Here is a 17046-nt window from a genome sequence, read left to right as displayed (position 1 = left end):
TTTCTTGCTGGTGTTTCTTTGAGTTTGGTCAAGTTGTCCAGAGTTTCACCTGAGGAATTAGAAGGGACCTGGGGCTTGTGTGTTTTTTGCTGTGGGAATTCCGGCACAGTGATTAAAGGCATACAGTCCTGAGGAGGAAAAAAACCCCCAAAAAATCATTAGGAAGTGAATCAAAAGTGAGCAGATGGAGTGACCGTGGGGAATTGTTATCAAATTGAGCTGCCATCGCTGCATTTAATCAGGTAAGCAGGAGATGAAGGCAGCAGCAGCAGCCCAGCCCTGTGCAACCGACTGCTGTGTGGGAACTGGGGTACTGCTATGAAGCAGGAGCACTGAAATTGGCAGGGAAAAAAAAAACCCAACAACATTTCATTCACAGACTAGTAAAAATAAACTCACTTTCTGAGTTCATTTTAATTTGGGGCTTGGAATGGCTGTAACTTCAAATTAGGGCTCTTTTTCTTTATCCTGTGACTTGTAGGAGCCAAATGTTCATTTGAAAACGTTGGCTCTGAGATGTGTTGAGTGTGCAGTGCTGGAGGAAGCTTTTCTGAATGGACATGGTACTGTGTGTGTGTGTGTGTGTGTGCGTGCAAGCCAAGAAGAAATGGACATGGAAATAGACCAGGCTTTGCTATTTCTTGTTATAATCCTACAACCCAAACTGACACCCAAAACACAGCAAATCAGAAGCTTCCAACCCGGGTGAGAGGGTGACCTCTCCCTTCCAGCCACCGGGATGGATCGAGTCACTGGGGTCAGGTCCAACACAAACACGTTTGCTTTGCCTAATCCTGGCACTGCTGCGGCTGGGACGGGCTGCGGGATCACCGGGGACTGCTCCATCCCCAGGTAGCCGGTGTGAGGGGGAGGAGAAGCCGGAATCCTCTGCCCCCCCGGCACCTTGTGCCGGGGAGTAGGAAGGGGAGGAGGAGGAGAGGCTCGGGTGCCGGGAGGAAGGAGGGCGCAGCGCTGCCCGGGGCGGGGCGGGGGGCGGGCGGGCTGCGGCGCGGAGCTGCCCCTTTGTCTGCGGGCGAAGTTTGGCGGCGGGGCGGGGGCCGAGGCGCTGCCCCGGCACCTGCCGCGGGCCCGGCGGGCACTCCCCGCTCGCTGCTCGCCGCCAGGGGCCATGGGCGCCCCGAGTGCCGCCGGGGCCACCGTGCTGCTGCTGCTGCTGCTGCTGCTCCGAGCCGCGCTGGCCGATGCCGCCTCAGGTGAGTCCCGCGCCGAGCGCGTCCCGGTCCCGCGGGCGGGGGATCCCTGAGGGGAAAGCCAGCTCTGGGCGCCTTTTCCCCTGGCACACGGGACGGCTCTGCCTCCCTGCCTCCCTGATCGCGCTGCCGGCCCGGGCGGGGGTCCGCCTCCGCCCCCCGCCATTTTGGCGGCTCCTCCACAGGCGAGGTGAGGGGCACCGGGGCGAAGCCGTGCTCGGCTGGCGGGCACGGGGGAACGCCAGTCCCGCTCCGGGCTGCCCCTCACGGCGGGCGGGAGGGAAGGCGGCGGCGCTCGGCCGTGCCCAGGTGAGGGGATGCAGGGTGTGAGGGGCCGGGGCGGGCAGCGGCAGCCGCAGCCCTCAGGCAGCCCGCGGGTGGCGGGGCCGTGGGGAGCGGAGCGCTCGGGAATGCGGCGCTGGGAGCCGGGAAGGGCCGGGAAAGCGCGAGGGGAGCCGGCAGCAGCCCTGCTCCGCTCATTGCGGCTGGAGCCAACTTGGGAGCGCTCGGGGACGCACACCGGGATTTGTCTCGGGGTGCTGGACGGACTCGTGGCTAGCGCAAGGTTGTGCCGTGCTGATGTTTGGAGTTTGGGGGTGCGGGTTGGACGCGTTCGTGCTCCTGGGTGGTTTTCCAGCCTGTCCTTTGGCTGTAGGTTGTTTGTTTCTGAAGTGGCAGTCTCCCCGAGTCCTGCTCCCACCGTAATTCCCGATTTTAAGTGCTGCTATTCCTAGTGAACAGCAGCGGTTCAAACCAGCGATGTGCGTGCGAGCTGAGGCGCTGCTAGGTGTGGGTTTGGACATTTGCTACCCAGTGGTAACTCGTTGGGTAGCTCCGACGGACTTCACTTTTTCTGGTTTGAGAGCTTTTATTTTTGGTAAATTACGCTACCAACAACCTGCATCCAAGACGTCCCCCACAAAAATACCACAGCAATAAGTCTGGGGGTTTCCTTCTTGGGTGCTTCAGTATGTGCAAGTCTTAATTTGCAGAATGCTTTTCGGTTGTGCTTTGCAACAGGTGGTGATCACACCTGGGGCTTTGAGTTTCATGGAAAATCAGGGTCACTGTTGCATGGCAACCTTAATTAATTAATGTGTGTAGTGTGTTTGGCTCACCCATAATTGGGGACAAAAGTAAAATTTATTTGTAACTAAGGATTGTCCAAGTCCTGCTGAGCTGGGTTGTATCTTAGTCTCCCTTGGTAACTTGTAAAGGAGGGAGCTGTGTCTTTGCCCTTTGTGGCGAAGAAGGATCAGAGTTGGTGAATTTGCTTTCTAGTCCTACATGGTCCCTATTCCCTGCTCTGGCCCCAGAGGGGATGAGCACACTGGTATTTTAAGGAACTCTAGCTGTCAGTGAGCTAAAAATGAAAGGCAGCCAGCCCTGGAGGGGTAAAACAGATGGGTTGTGCTGGTCTTAACTAACTGATGTTAAATTTTTGGGGTTTTTTTCTCCCCCACCCCATGCCTCCCAATAATGTATGACCTTGCGTTTTGCACTGAATTTTGAGGTGGAGCTGGATGATGAACCTTGAAATTATTTTCTCTTGCCAAAAGAACAGCTATTTGCTGAATTTGAGAGAAATGTGGCTGGGCTCCTGTGGCTCATCTTCTTGGCAAGGGAAAATAATTCCCGGGGGTGCCTCCACAGCCACTTGCAGCTGAGCTGAAGACGAGCTCAAAGGAGGAGCTTTTGATTCTATGAAGTGTAGCTCCCAGGTTTTCTGTACAGATTGGTCTAATCTGCATTTCTCAGAAAACTCCACTCTTTGGCAGGAAAATTCTGACTTTTCTGGGTGGTCCCTCGAGGCAGCCTTTCCGTGGTCTCTTTCCCTTTCATCCCAGAGCTCCTTGGGTTGTTTCAGATTGTGCATTCCCCTCACCCTTTTGGGAGACAGATCATGTGCAGTTGCTCTAGGGCGACCATTTCCCAGAAAATCGATAGAAAATCAGCTTATTCCTGGTTTTACTTCCTAACTTCTTATTTGATTATTGGGATGAAATATGTGAATATATTTGAATATATTGGTTGGGCCCCTGTCCCTGCCTGGGACAAGCTTTCTCTCAGTCAGCAAGGCCAGGACAGCTGAAGCAGGAGGAGCCCTGTGAGCCTGTCCTATTGTCCATGCAGGAGTTGTTTAGGAATGAGGATTCACACTGGCTCTTCTCACACTGTTATTTTGGCAGGTCCCCTCTTTTCTCCCTGCCTTTTTGAGATGGCCAGAGGTCCTTCCCTTACCCAGAGGTTGCCCAGCTGCCCCAAAACTGTATTTTTTTGTGGCTGCCCAGTTCAGAGCAGGCTCACTGGAGGATGTACTGCTGCTCTTACTCATTCCTAACCTGTTTTTTTTTTTTTCTGCTCCCTCAGGTGCCTGTGTCTCCCACGGCTTCTTATTTGAGGTAGGTGAGCTCGAATGTGTCGTGCTGGGGGAGGGTTGGAGAGGGTGCTGTTCAATGAACTTGACTCCAGTTCCTGCTTTTTGTCACCCCTGTGGCTGGGGTGTAGGCCGCAGGTCTGGCAGCTTCCAGTCTGCTGGGGAACACACATCCCTCTCCTTGGAGAGGTTGGGAATTCTCCCTGGGCCTTTGGACCCAGCCAGTCTAACTGGGTGAAAAGATGTGAGAGATTTCTGGGGTGTTGGAAGCCGCAGATGTGCAGTGCTGGGCAGGATGGAGGTGGTGCTTTGTAAAACGTGAGTGAAATGCCAGGATATGTTCTTTCTATTTCTTTCTTTCCCTGAATTAATGAGCTGTAATGACAGCAGCTTAACACTTTTTGCCCTCAGCTGGTCACGGTGAGTCTGGTGTACCCTGACTGATCCTTACAAACCCAACACATTTTCTTTTCTGGTGCCTCTAGAAATGTAATCCGTGAGTGACTCGGTACAAGAATCGGAGTTTTTAAGTATTCATGAATAGTGTTTCGCTCGGTAACACTTGTCTGCCTTGCTCTGGCACTACTCTGGGCTAAAAGGAGGTGCCTGAGCTACTTTGTGTCTCTGGAATGCTTCTAAATGTGTTTGTTCCTCTTCCTGATGCACTGTGGAGAGCCCTGGCAGCCCCCAGTAGAAACCTGTAGCGACTTTTTATTGTGTTTTAAACGGTGGTTGGAAACACTGTTTCCTTTCAGTGTCTGGTTAGGATTTTTGTCCGTGTCTGGCGCAGAGGAGGATGATGAGAGGGACGGAGCACCCATTCCATGGGGAGAGGCTGAGAGAGTTGGGATTGTCCAGCCTGGAGAGGAGAAGCCTTGGGGTTGCCCTTACCTGAAAGGAACATGAAGGAGAGATGGAGAGAGGCTGTTTCAAAGGGATGGGGTGACAGGACAGAGGGGAATGAATGGATTCAAACCAACAGAGAGGGGAGGTTCAGATTGGATATTGGGAAGGAATTCTTGGCTGTGGGGGGGTGAGGCCCTGGCACAGGCTGCCCAGAGAAGCTGTGGCTGCCCCTGGATGCCTGGAAGTGTCCAAGGCCAAGAGCTTAGAGCACCCTGGGGTTGGGGGAGGTGTCCCTGCCCATGGTAGGAGTGGCATTGGATGAGCTTTAGGCTCCTACCAAGCCATTGTGTGATTGCGTGTGGAAGTGGCCGTCGGTGAGCTGCTCCTGGGTGATTGTGGGAATGCTGTTTGCTGCAGAAGTCTCTGAAGTCACCTGGAAAACCCTTGGTGCATAAATCAAACCTTGAAGTGCAGCGATGCAGGCACTGCAGGGTTGCTGCAATTGTTAATGCTGCACAAGTCCTGCCTCTTGCTTGGCTGACTTAGCTCCAGGGTTAGCTGGTGTTTGTGGCTTTGCTCTGAGGGAAAGCACTTCCCTGAGCATGATTCCCAGCTGAGCTGCTTGGTGTTCCTCCCTCTGGCTTCCCCTGTCAGCAAGCTTTCAGCTCCCTTTACTTAGAAAGAGGAAAATCCACTTTATTTGTTCTTAGCTGCAGGCCATGAGGAGACACACTGATGTCACTCTGGAAGTCAGGGTGTGTGGGAGGTGTGGAGCAAATCCAAAAAGCTGGAGTCTTTCTGCCAGCTAGTTTGTGCCAAGGGGGAGGGGAAGGACAGGGCTGTGCCTTGAGGTGATTTGAATGGTGAGTGTGACTTGAAAAATGAGTTTGTGTCTGGTAGAGGTTGCAGCACAGAAGGACAAGTCCAGCTGAGCGACATCAATTTCTATTTTGTCCTCTTTAAAACATGGATGTTATCTGTGGCACCAGCTGCTGGTAGTGCGCCTAGGGATGGGTTTCTTGGCTGGATTGTTTTGGAAGTTTCCTGAGACACAAATGGGCTGCTTGGTTTTAACACCAGAAAGCACTAAAGAAGCATTTTTTGAAAGAAAATGTTTGTAGTCTTTGGGTCAAAAATTGTGAAGATAATAAAAAGCCTTAGCTTAATTGTACTTGTGCTTCTACCAAAAATTTTGCTTTCTTTTGTAACATCTCTGTGCATTTTGTTGTCAGAAGTTTAAACAAATCCTTAATTTATGCTTTTTAAATCAGATTTCTGTTTCTAGCAGTAGTTTGTGCTGGACAGAATGAGAGTGGAAAGGTAATAAATAAAAAATGCTGGGGGTCTCTTTTCCCCCAAATTTCCAATCTCCTATTCCAGAGAGCTTCTACTCCGAATAAATTCAGTGACCTTTAAAATAAATGTTAGTCAGTGCAAAGCACTTCTGGTTAGGGAATATGTCAAATTAGCAGTGGAAAATGGGCTTCATTTTAATTTCATTAGAAAGGTAAGAAGTTACTACTGAAAAATGAGATCAGAATTGAATATTTCAGTTGAAAGGTTTGCTTGTTAACTCTTACAATGGTGAAGATATTTTTGTTTATAAATTATGTGATTTAAATGGCACTACTTAGCCTGGGGCTGCATCCTCTGGATGTACATGAATGTTTTGCAGTTAAGATTTATGAATACAATAATGCAATGCCTCTCATGGAGCAAATCCCATCTGCTTGTGGGTTTCAGAAAGCTGGGATCAACTGAGGGTGAAAAATAAAAGTGACTTTTGAATCAAGTCTGTGCTCTATGTGTGTGCCTTCTTTGTGTTCCTTGAAAACAGCAGTGAAATACAGAGGGATGGGCATAGGCTCTTGATTTCATGGTATGAGGTAAAAGAACCTTAGATGTAAGAGTTTTCCTCTGAGGATGAAGTGAGGTTTTCCCTTCATCAGCAAATGAAGGGGACAGAGGAAGACATTTTAATACAAAATAATATTTCTGTTTTATCTTAGTGGGTCTAAATGTCACCTCCTTGCCCAACCAAATGCACCCTCATGCAGCAGAAGCATCTCTCCATTCCCCCTGAGCCTGAAGCTGGGCAGGGGTTCAGATCCACAGCCCCGCTGTCTGGGAGCAGCAGTGGCACCTGGAGAGCCACATCCCTTTTCCATGAGGTGTCTAGGCAGGGCTGAGGCCCTTCCCTGCACCAGGCACACTTGCCCTGCTGCCAGAGGAGCATCCAGCCACTGTCTGCTCGCCCTGAGGTGATTTATCTCACCAGGTATTCCACAGTGGGCTGCAGGTGCATGGGATTCATCATCCCCTTCCCTCCCCTCCAACCTCTCTGAGCATCTGGATGTGTCTGTGTTTTTTCTCAGTTCCTTCACTGCTCACAAGTTGTTCTTTCTCCTTCTTTTTCTTCTTTTTGGATCTTGTATTCCAGCAGTCCGGAGCCCAGCAGTGAGGTTGTGCCCCTCTTCAGTTGTCTGTGCATGTCTTTGGCCCCCTGTTGGAATCCACGGGGGCTCTTCCTAAACAGCCAGGTACAGGCAAGGTTTTTTTGGCAAGAAGGGATTTTTAAAAAGACTCCTCTTTGCTTTGGATAGGAGGAATTCATAAATGTGGAGAAATTCATAAACTACAGAAGAATTCTGGGAGTTGTGGGGCTTTTGAGCTTTAATCTGACACTCTGGTCTGTTCTCCTTGGAGCTCTGAGTGTCTGCTGGCTGTGATGTTCTCCTCCAGAGGCCTTTCTTCTCCATCCTGCTGGCTGCAAGACTCATATGCCTTAATCTTCTCTGTGTTGTGGGAGTCATCTGGCATCAGCTTTATTTGGAGATCAGGGTCTGTACAAGAGCTGCCCTGTTCCACCTTTTCCATCTGTCTTGGTTTGGAAAGACAGGAGTCTGCTAAGGAAGGCAGAAGCCTCCCCTGAAATGGAGAATGTATACCCTCCCCACCCTTCTGAATTCTTACAAATTTTAAATTAAGGGGCTCTCAGGCAAAAATATGGGAGCAGGAAATAACAGTTCTTTAATAGAGAAGAAAAAACAAAAGGATAAAATAAACAATGCAGTACACTAGAACAAAACTGCCAGAGTCAGAACCCAACCTGACACCCTGTGGGGTGTTGGTGGCAGTCCCATTGGAATTGTGGCTGCAGCCCTCCTGGAGTGTCAGGTGTGGTTCTGCTGGAGCAGGGGGTCCTGTAGAGAAGGATGTGTTCTTCCTCCAAAGATCCAGTGGAAGAAGAGGCAGCTGCTCTTCCTCTGGGGAATCCAGCGGAGAAGGCTGTGCTGGTGTCTCAAAACCTCTGGATTCTATCTGGGTAGCAATGCTTGGCTCCTCCCTCTGGGCGGAGCATCTCACAATGGGATGTTATAGTTCTTATCAGTCATGCAGTGACATTCAGTAGCTGTTATCAGCAGATGTCCCTTCCTGAGGGAGCAGTGATTGTGGTCACTCAAAGAGAGAGATAAAGCAAACTGTCCTCTTGACAAAAGACAAGTGCCATACAGATGGTAATAGAATGCATCTTGCCTTGCAATCTGGAACACCATCCCAGTGAGCTCCTGGGACAGGAGCTGTTGGTGCACGGGCACTGACTGAAGTAGATGATGCACATTTAATAGCACAGTGCTGGGAGCTGTGGGCCAGAGCCTTGGCAGGAGATAGCAGCTTTCCCGTGGATTCATTCAGCAGGACAGGAATTCAGCAAGTACCCAGCATTTAGACTTTTTCCAAGTCATTGTGCTTTCCATCTTTCAGGATCCATTTGAGCAGCTCTGTTTATCACACCTTATAATTCATCATTTACTTCTTCTTCTAATTCCCCACCATGCAAAATGCCTTTTTCCTTTGCTGGGTCTCTTCCTCATTCCTTCCCTTTCCTCAACCCCTTCAAAACCTTAGTCAGGATTCCCATTAGCATCTTCTCTTTAGAGGAGGGGTTGCAGTGTCTAACTAATTGGTAAGAGAAATTTTAGAACTTTGCTGTACATTTTCAGTGACTTCCAAAGAGCTTAGGGACACTGCAACATGGCTGAGGGAAGTGGATGCCCACTTGGCTGACAAATTGAACATCTGGAGTGAAGAAGTTAAAAGGAACTGAATGTCTTCTCAGGCTTTTGAAATAGATTGTTGGTGGTTTAATCCATTGTAAACCTTAGGCAAAACTGGACTACTGTGTCTGGACAGTGGTCCCATGTGGAATTTCTCATCTCTAGGGTGGTTTCATTGTGTTCCTGTTTCCCTTTCTTTTTTCCCCTTGAATAATCCCCATCAAAAATGCCATGATAGTTAAATTAGCTCGTTCAGTGTTGTCCAGGATAAATCATTCCCTGTGCCTTTTCAGCAGACATTACCTCTCCATTGTTGCTGTTTTAACCACTGAATTCACCTGAGGTACTCCTTGACACTTTCAGGAAGACAAAAACTCCCAAATCTGAAGTTATTCCCAGCTGGCTGCATTGATTTTATGTCAGCCACGTGGTGCTCTGAGGTTGGTGATGCCAGGATGCCAATATTTCTGCCAGGTATATTGAATAGCTCCCAGTAGGAACGCAGGCAGCAGGCTTGCCTGGGAAGGCTGCTGTATTTCTCCTTGTGCTGTGGTTTATTGCTCAGCCACAGATTAAGGAGGCCCTTTAGGATAAAAGACTTGATTTTGTAATCTTTGTATCTACTCCAGAGTCATTCTGTAATGAATCCTCTCACTAACCCCAGGAGCGCAGCAGCCAAAGGATCTTAATATTACCAGCTGCTGTGCTGCAGCTAAGGAGAGTCCCAGGATCTGTGTTTCTGAGGATCAGCCAGGGGGGAAAAATCCTCTCCCTCCTCCCCCAAAAGATAAATCCTGAACATGATTTATCTTCTTCCCAGATTAATTTGAGTAATTTAAAGCCAGATGTTTTGTTACTCAAAAAAAAAAAAAAAAAAAGTTTCCTAACCTGCTTTGCTCGTGTTTTATGGAGATGAAAATGAAACTTCTTGCAGGCTGAAAACTGGGAAATTTTAGTTTAAGTATAATACAGTTTTGGAGACATCTACAGGAGCTGAAAGATTGCAAAGATAAGAAACTTTGAACCCTTTGGTTATCAAATTAGAAATCTTGTTTCTAACAGAATGGCTCCTTGAAAATCTGAAACTTTTCCTTTCCTGGGACTTCACCTGTTGTCCTGCCTGAATAGATTTGGTCATGGTCATGTGGGATTAATTCCTGTTGGGTACTCAGCCAGCTCAAGACTGACATGCCATACATCAGGTGTCGTGGTTCATGGCTATTTATGTGTTCAGAGGAAACACAGGGTTGGTTGTTTAATTGTGAAAAGCTCCTGCTGCTGGAGACACAGTTGTCATTACTGACATGCCAGGAGACAGTTCTGAGTTAGTGGATGCTGTAAATCCTTTTATGCATCGAGCCTGGAAAAGTGGTTCCAGGGGAAAACATGATCAAACTTGTTAGCAATTTCTTTCCCACATTTTTTTGCAGTTTTATGGATTCTTCTATGTATGTGAAAAGCCTGATTTTCTTGAGTGCCTAAGGAATTCTCAGTGTTGCAGAGTAGAAGTAACTTGCTATGCTTTTATTCCAGTGGGTTAAATTTTTGTTGTTATTTTAAAAAATCAGAATTCTAAGAGTGTTCCATTTTGAAAACCCGGGTTTGGTTTTAAATTGAAGGCACTTAAAAATTGTATTTACTCTTTTCTGTCTTGATTTCTCTGTGAAATTGTGAGACCATTGTGGTTATGGAAAGGGAACCCTCAAAGTGTCTCAATCTGCTGTTAAATGGAAATATTCCAAACCAAAGACGAATTATGTGCTTCCATGGAGTGACATGATTTATTTAAAACAAAAATTCCCTCAATGAAACAATAAACTTAATGAAAACCTGTTTAAATTTTAATGAAATCCTTAGGACAAAGCAAAGTCGAATATGTTACTTCCAAGGACGTTGGGAGACTTCATATTAGATAGAGTGGAACCAATTGAGATACAGTTGATTAAAAATTGAGGAGAATTTGTCCCAGAATTTAGGCTTTAAAGCCTTGTTACCTAAGAGGAGTCTGGCCATGACTGCAGGGCAGTGTTTTGCAGTATTCTTTTTTTATTTCCATGTTGTAATTTTACTTTCTGAGAGGTTTTTGGAGGCTTGAATGCAATCCAGGGAGGGATGCTATGGATGTGTGGTGTGTGATTAACAGGTGTATCTGTGATGGCACAGGATAACTGACACCCATCAGCATGGGAAAAGTAGAATGGATTTTAAAGCCATTTACCTCTGTAACGTTGGGGGTTCCTTTTCTGTCTGGTCCCTTAATACTTTGATTTTTCTGAGCAGACTTAATTAATTAAACAGTGGTCCTGCTGTTTGTTTTGGAAGGTGATGTGGCTTTAACCACCATGTGTACATCCTGCTGTGCACCTCAGAGTTCCTCTAGTCACAGGATCCTTTGCAGGGGGCTTCAGAAGGATTTGCTGGCTTTAGAAGAGTCGTAAGGCTTCACTCTTTGGAGAGGAGTGTGCTGGAGTTACCACAGATCCTTTCCTCTCCTCTGACCTCGTTTTGTGGGGGAAGATCTAAGCTCACAAGATATAAGACTGTCAGTTCTTCTTCTTGCTTCAGGCAGAGAAATATCTATCTGTGAGATCAGAGGCAAACCTCTTGAAATCCCTAGGAAAAGGCATGATCCATGATACACTGCAGCCTAGGAGGGAGCTGTGCAGTTCAGCTGCTTGTCCTGCTGGGATCAGCAGCCTGTGTTGCCCACTTATCCCCTTGGATGGCATTTCTGTCTGGGCAGAGCTGTCTGTGGGCACCTGGTGTGTCCAGGCTGCCAGGAGCACTGATTTGTGACATGGAGCCCTCTCATCACCAGTTTGTGAATGATTATGGTGATGCTGATTTCCCTCATTAAAATAGGAAGTATTAGTAGCAAGAATAAACTGGGAATGCTGCTCTCTAAGCAAAATGTTTTTGCTGGTCTTTCACTGCTTATCAGGAAGCAGTGCTTGATGCTGTTGAGCCTGTGGCTTTGTGAAGAAAATGCAGGATTGGAATCTAGCACAGGGAACCTGCAGTTTGTTCACGTGTGATGGTTTCCCTCCTTTTAGTTTAGCATGGGAACAGGCATTTTGTTCTGCAGGTCTACCTGATGTGATCTTCAAGGTCAAATCTTCTCCTCAGCATCCTGTTTATACAGATGCCTTCATTAGCTTCTGCAAATAGCTGCTAAATCCACATGTTCAGGCCGAGGAGATGATAATTCCTCATCTGGCAGCCTCAGTAAGTAACCTTCTTGTTAAAATCAGCTGTAGGGCTACGTAAAAGGTGCTGTGAGGTCTCTACACTCAATATTTTTAGTGCATTCTGCATGGTGCCAGCGTGTTTCTAACCTTACTGAAGTCATTTCATGCTTCTGTAATTCATTGGGTTTTTAGTGTATTTATAGATGCTATTTTATCAAGCGCTGCAGTAGAAATGATGAGAGCATCTGGTGAAATCCATCACATCTCATGCAATAACCTCTGAAAAAATAACCTTGGTAATCAAGCCTTTCCCCCTTTGGATGGTTCCACTAATGTTTTAAAGGCTTTAGATATTTAATGTCACTGGGGTGCCCTAAGTGTCACTTTCTGTGACATCAGCCAGCAGTGACACCTGAAACAGCAGAGCCACCTTTCAGCTGGCATCCAGACCCTCAACTATGACCATGTGGAAACCACAAAGCTCTGATTTGCTGGGATTCCTCTTGGGAAACCTCCCTGAGGTGGTGTTGGCAGCAGCATCTGTGTGGGGTGATAGAGCAGGGTTGTGCCAGGAGTGTTGGGCAGGCCAGAGAAATGAGAAATATTCCCCTGTGCTGGCAGGGAGAGCTGTTCCCCTGCTGCATCTTCCAGTCTCTGGAAAGTGATGCCTGAGTTATTTAGGTGGGGATTGCAGCCCTGCCAGCCTGCAGCCTTGCAGAGAAGCTGGAGGGGAGGCTCATGGAAACATGATCAACACGTTTCTATTTGGGGAGCCCGCATTCCTGGGCTCCTGTGAGTGCTGCAGCTGCTTTGATGTCAGTGGAGCTGGGCATTTTCCCAGCTGAGCACTTGACCCTGGTGCTGGCAGTCAGCCTTCCAGGCATTGAGCTCATTTCATGAAGCAGGGCTGCAGGCTGGCCACGGCCTTGCCAGTTGGTGTTTTCCAGAGAGAGCATGGATTTGCCTTCTCATTTCCTTTCAAGGGATTTGCAGCAAGCCCAGCTGTGCCCTGTCTCTTTTTTGTACCTTGTCTTGGCCCTATATGTGAAATTTTGGCTCTTGTGAGCCAAGCTCTCACCTACACACATAAAAAAATGATTTGGCCTTGGATCTGGAAGTTTACAGAGGAAGCTGGCTTTGAGGGATGAGTTAAAGGTGGGATGGAGATTCCCTTCACATGGCTGCCTTTAGACACCCTAATGCTCAGCTGCCCTGGATGGGAATGCAGTTCCTTGTGTGATTCCTGTGCTTCTGGACCACTTCTGTGAGGGGCAGCGTGCTCTGGCATCCAGAGGCTGCAGTCCAGGCTGGAATACCAGAGGTGTTGGGGGTTAGCAAGGTCTTTGCTGCACCCATTGTGGCGTCCTGGGTGTGGCTACAGTGTCCAGGTGATGTTCTCATGACTGAGCTGGGCAGTAGAGGCTGTGCTTTGTGCTCTGTGCATGTTCCTGCAGTAATTCCAGCAGAGTTATTCTTACTCCAGTCAAAGAGGATTATCCTTGCCCTCCCAGGCACTTGGAGTGCTGGAAATCCATCCCTGCTTTGCCTCTGGCTTCCCTGGGAGCAGCTCCCGGCTGTAGTTTGTGTTCCTGTCTCTGTTTCCTGGCAAGGCTCTTGCTGTGGCTGCTGAGAAGTCAAATGGGGTCCTTGACTGGGGTTTTTTTTCCCCTCTTTGCACAGTCAGTTTGGTCACTGTGAAGGTGATGATCCCTACGTGTCTGAAGGAGTTGGAAAATGGTATTGTAGGATTCCAACCAAAACTGCGTTTCTCTCTCGCCTCCCTTCATTTCCCCTTTCTCCTAATCACCACTTGACACAGACTTCCAGAGGGTTTTCTGATGAGCTTTTGGCCGCCTTGTGTTCCAAATGCTGCTTTATTGACCCTGTTGTCAATGTGGGGACCTCAAAATGAGAGCAGTGCAGTGGGACTGGTGTGCAGGAATCTTTTGGTATCCTCTACACAGAGAGTAAATTTTCAATTTTATCAGTGGCAAGGGTTCTTTCTATAGAGTGTTTTCCCTGGCATTTCAATGTGAGCATGTTTATGAATAAATCAAAGTTCCTGCAGGCATCTTACTTTTTTTTCTTTTCTTTTTTTTTTTTTTTTTTTTGCACTGTACTTTTAAATAGCTGCACTTACAGGAGCCTATTTCCAATTTCATCTGATTTTTTACAGGCCTAGGGAAAGAAAAAGCCTTTCCTGTGGACTTTACACTTCCAGAGTTTAAGTCCTGTAGGCCAAGATCAGCAAGGGGCAACCACCCTGGCCCTTTGAAGTGTTAAAAGCAGGTGTGCACCTCCTGTATCCAACTTTGGGCAAGGTGTGTGTACCCTTAAAAAAAAAAAAAGGCAACTTGGAAGCTGAACTAAGCAGTGGTTGATTGTATTTCTGTGCCCTTGGGTTTGCTGGAGGTTTGTTTCCTGCCAGATGTTTTGCTGTTTATTTTGTGCATACTACATCTGAAGGGTCGCTGTAGGTAAGGCAGTATTTTGGGTAGTTCCTTGGAATAGCATTAAAAAAAAAAACCAACCAAAAAAAACCTGCAGAAAAGTCCTGCAGAATTTACCAAGCAGAAGAGGCTGTGCATCAAGGGGTTTGTTTGTTTTCAAAATACGCTTTTTTAAAAGTTTTTGATTCAGGATTTAGGGCAGCTGTGATAAACCTGTAAACCTCTCACCTTTGCTGGGGTTGTAGATGAAGGTATTTGGGAGGGAAAAAAGCCCTTCTGGTGTGTCTTGGATCTTAATTTTCCATCTTAATTTCCTCAGAGCAGGACATGTCCCAGCCCCAAGGAGAGGAAGAGGTTCAGAAGCTCAGGACTTGCCCCTCGTTGTCTGTCTCAACCAGATTTGTGCACAAAACAAACACAAAGCTGGATTTGCTTTGGGAAGCAGTGATTTATGGTGTAGAGTCACTAAACATGTTTGCACATGAGTCCTTTGGGCATGCATAACAGCTTAGCTGGGGAACCTACCACAGAAGCATTCATTCCTTCTTATCTTGCCCCAGAGGCCAGGGCCAGTGCTGTTTTTGTTTCTGGTCCCAAAGAACTGGCTGCGGGCAGGGGTGAATTAGAGAGGAGTCTCCAGGCTTTCTGAAAGGGGGAAAAAGAGCTACACTTCAGTATTTTTTACAACCCCCCCCCCCATTATGATATATTACATCTGAATACAAGATACAAATATCCTGGCTTGTACTGGAAATAATGGAACAGCAGCACCAGAGCAGGGACTGTCCCTGTGTGCTGGCCACGGGTGAGGCCCCACCTTGCACCCTTGGGGACAATTTTGGGCTCCTGGCTCCAAGAAAGACACAGAGGGGCTGGGACATGTCCAGGGAACAGAATGGATCTGGAGCACAGGTCTGATGAGGAGCAGTTGAGGGGGAAAATGGGAGGCTCGGGGGGACCTTCTTGGTCCTACAACTCCCTGACAGGAGGTGAGAATGACAGGACAAGAGTAAATAGCCTCAAATTGTACCAGGGGTGTTTCCATTGAATTTTAGGGGAAATTTCTTCAGTGAAACAGTGGCCAGTCATGGAAACAACCTGCCCAGTGCAGTGGGGGAGTCTCCATTGTGGAGGGGTTTAAAAGCCCTGTGGATGTGGCACCTGGGGACTTGGGTTAGTGGTGGCCTTGGCAGTGCTGGGTTGATGGTTGGACTCCATGGTCTTGAAGGTCTTTTCCACCCTGAGGGATTCCACGGTTCTGTGATTCTGGGAAGCATTCAGGGGCTCCTGGTGTGTTCAGACTTGAGTGTTAAGGTGTGATAAAATTTCTCTGTGAGTATTAGGGGCTTACAGTTCAGGGGGAGCAGTGTTACATGAGCTGGGTGTTTGGCACTGCTGTCACAGCTGGAAGAACATTAGTCTGATTTTTCACTATTCATTTGTGCTGAGCTGTGGGGGGGATGCACAGGGATGGAAGAGATCCAGAAGAGGGTCATGATTCCTCATTACAAAGGACTTGAGCTCTGTCTGCACCAGTTCTCAAAGGGAAAGTTAAGGAGTAATTTGTAGAATGCTACAGAGGGAACAGAAATTATTATAAATAAACCTCTTCTACCCATAAGAGAATGGAGGAGCCAGAAAATGAAAGCTAGATTAATTCAGCCTAGGAACTAGGTAGACTTTTAATGTGGAGATTGGAAATCGTTGGAACTGTTTCCTGGTGTGTGCTATGAATTATTCTGTATCACTAGAAATCTTTAAATCATGGCCGGCTTTTTTTCCCCCCCTGAAAGTTACTCTTTTGTTAAATTGCAGTTTTTGGCCCAGAGTCAAGAACTAATTTATTTATTGGCAGAGTCAAGCAGCACAGCCCCCCTGCATTGCAAACCAGGCAGTTTTGGGGTGGGATCTGTGGAAGTGCAGTGGCACAGGGACAGCCTTGTGGGGAAGGTGCAGTGTTCATCTCTCCTGCCTTTTCACATCACAACTAAGTGGAAGCTGAGGGAATTCTGTCTTGCTCCATTGATACTCCTTGTGTGTGAGTGGAAGGTAAAGCCCCCTCCTGCCCCAGGATTAAAAGCTGTGTCTTGCTTGCACGTAACTCTTGCCTGAATAAAAGCAATATACACAGAAATGGCCAAATCACTGTGTGCTACTTTATTCCTTGCTCTGGGAAAAGGGAAAGGAAGGAGGCAAAGGCGTCCTTCCCACCTGCTGGTAACATCCAGCTGATTTACACCCTGTCCCTGTGGCTCTTGTTCTCCGCCAGCTGGGGTGAGTGGCCAAATGAATGCCTGGGAGTTATGATGGCATAAAACTGATGGGAGACCGGAATTATGGAGGGCATAAGCCTGTTCCACATTAGAAACCAAGGCTGCAGGAACAAGCTGTGCAGCGCCCTGGCTCCTGGGAGGATTAATTACAGATGGTGGCTGTGGCAGCTAAATCAAGTGCCTCTAATTTTGTGTAAACTTCATTAAACAAATGCTGAAGCAGGGCTGTAATCTATGCCAAATGGGATAGGATGACGAGAGTAGAAAAGGAAAATACTCTGTGGGAAGTTAAAAACAAGAATCCTCAGTGTCTAAATCCACTGAAGCAATTTCTTCTACCTCTTGTGCTTTAGTGGTAGAATTTTAAACCACAAGCTTTTAAACTTATTATCTGGTAAAGCCTTGGTAGCTTGAAATAATAACAACTTTCTGCTAATGCCTTGCTGAATTCCTCTTAGTCAGCAAATCCTGGTTTATCTGATACGCTCAATCCTTCCTGATATTCTGCCACCACGTGCATTTGGCCATTTCTTTTCCACTTGTGGCAATGGCAGAGGAGGAAGCATTGACCACCAGCTTGGCTGTGGCCGCTGTGGTTGCTGGACTGATGTGGTGCAGGGCTTATGGGAGCCCTGGATTCTCA

At 47.6% G+C, this 17046-nt stretch overlaps 1 protein-coding gene across 1 annotated transcript in view; it reads left to right on the top strand.

Moving 5' to 3' along the window:
• The first annotated feature begins 1054 nt into the window (after positions 1 to 1054).
• FRAS1 (Fraser extracellular matrix complex subunit 1) overlaps positions 1055 to 17046 on the top strand; it is a 105432-nt gene continuing 89440 nt past the window's right edge. Inside the window, exons 1-2 of the mRNA XM_071431222.1 lie at positions 1055 to 1214; positions 3582 to 3613. Coding sequence (XP_071287323.1) covers positions 1130 to 1214; positions 3582 to 3613 — 117 coding nt within the window. The 5' untranslated portion in view covers positions 1055 to 1129. The remainder of the gene's footprint in view (positions 1215 to 3581; positions 3614 to 17046) is intronic.

Source organism: Agelaius tricolor, unplaced genomic scaffold (assembly GCF_023055355.1).
Source record: "Agelaius tricolor isolate 1412-34295 unplaced genomic scaffold, bAgeTri1.0.p SCAF_8, whole genome shotgun sequence".
NCBI lineage: Eukaryota > Metazoa > Chordata > Aves > Passeriformes > Icteridae > Agelaius > Agelaius tricolor.
The sequence above is the reverse complement of the archived record's forward strand: the minus strand, read 5'-3'. Positions and strand labels throughout refer to the sequence as shown.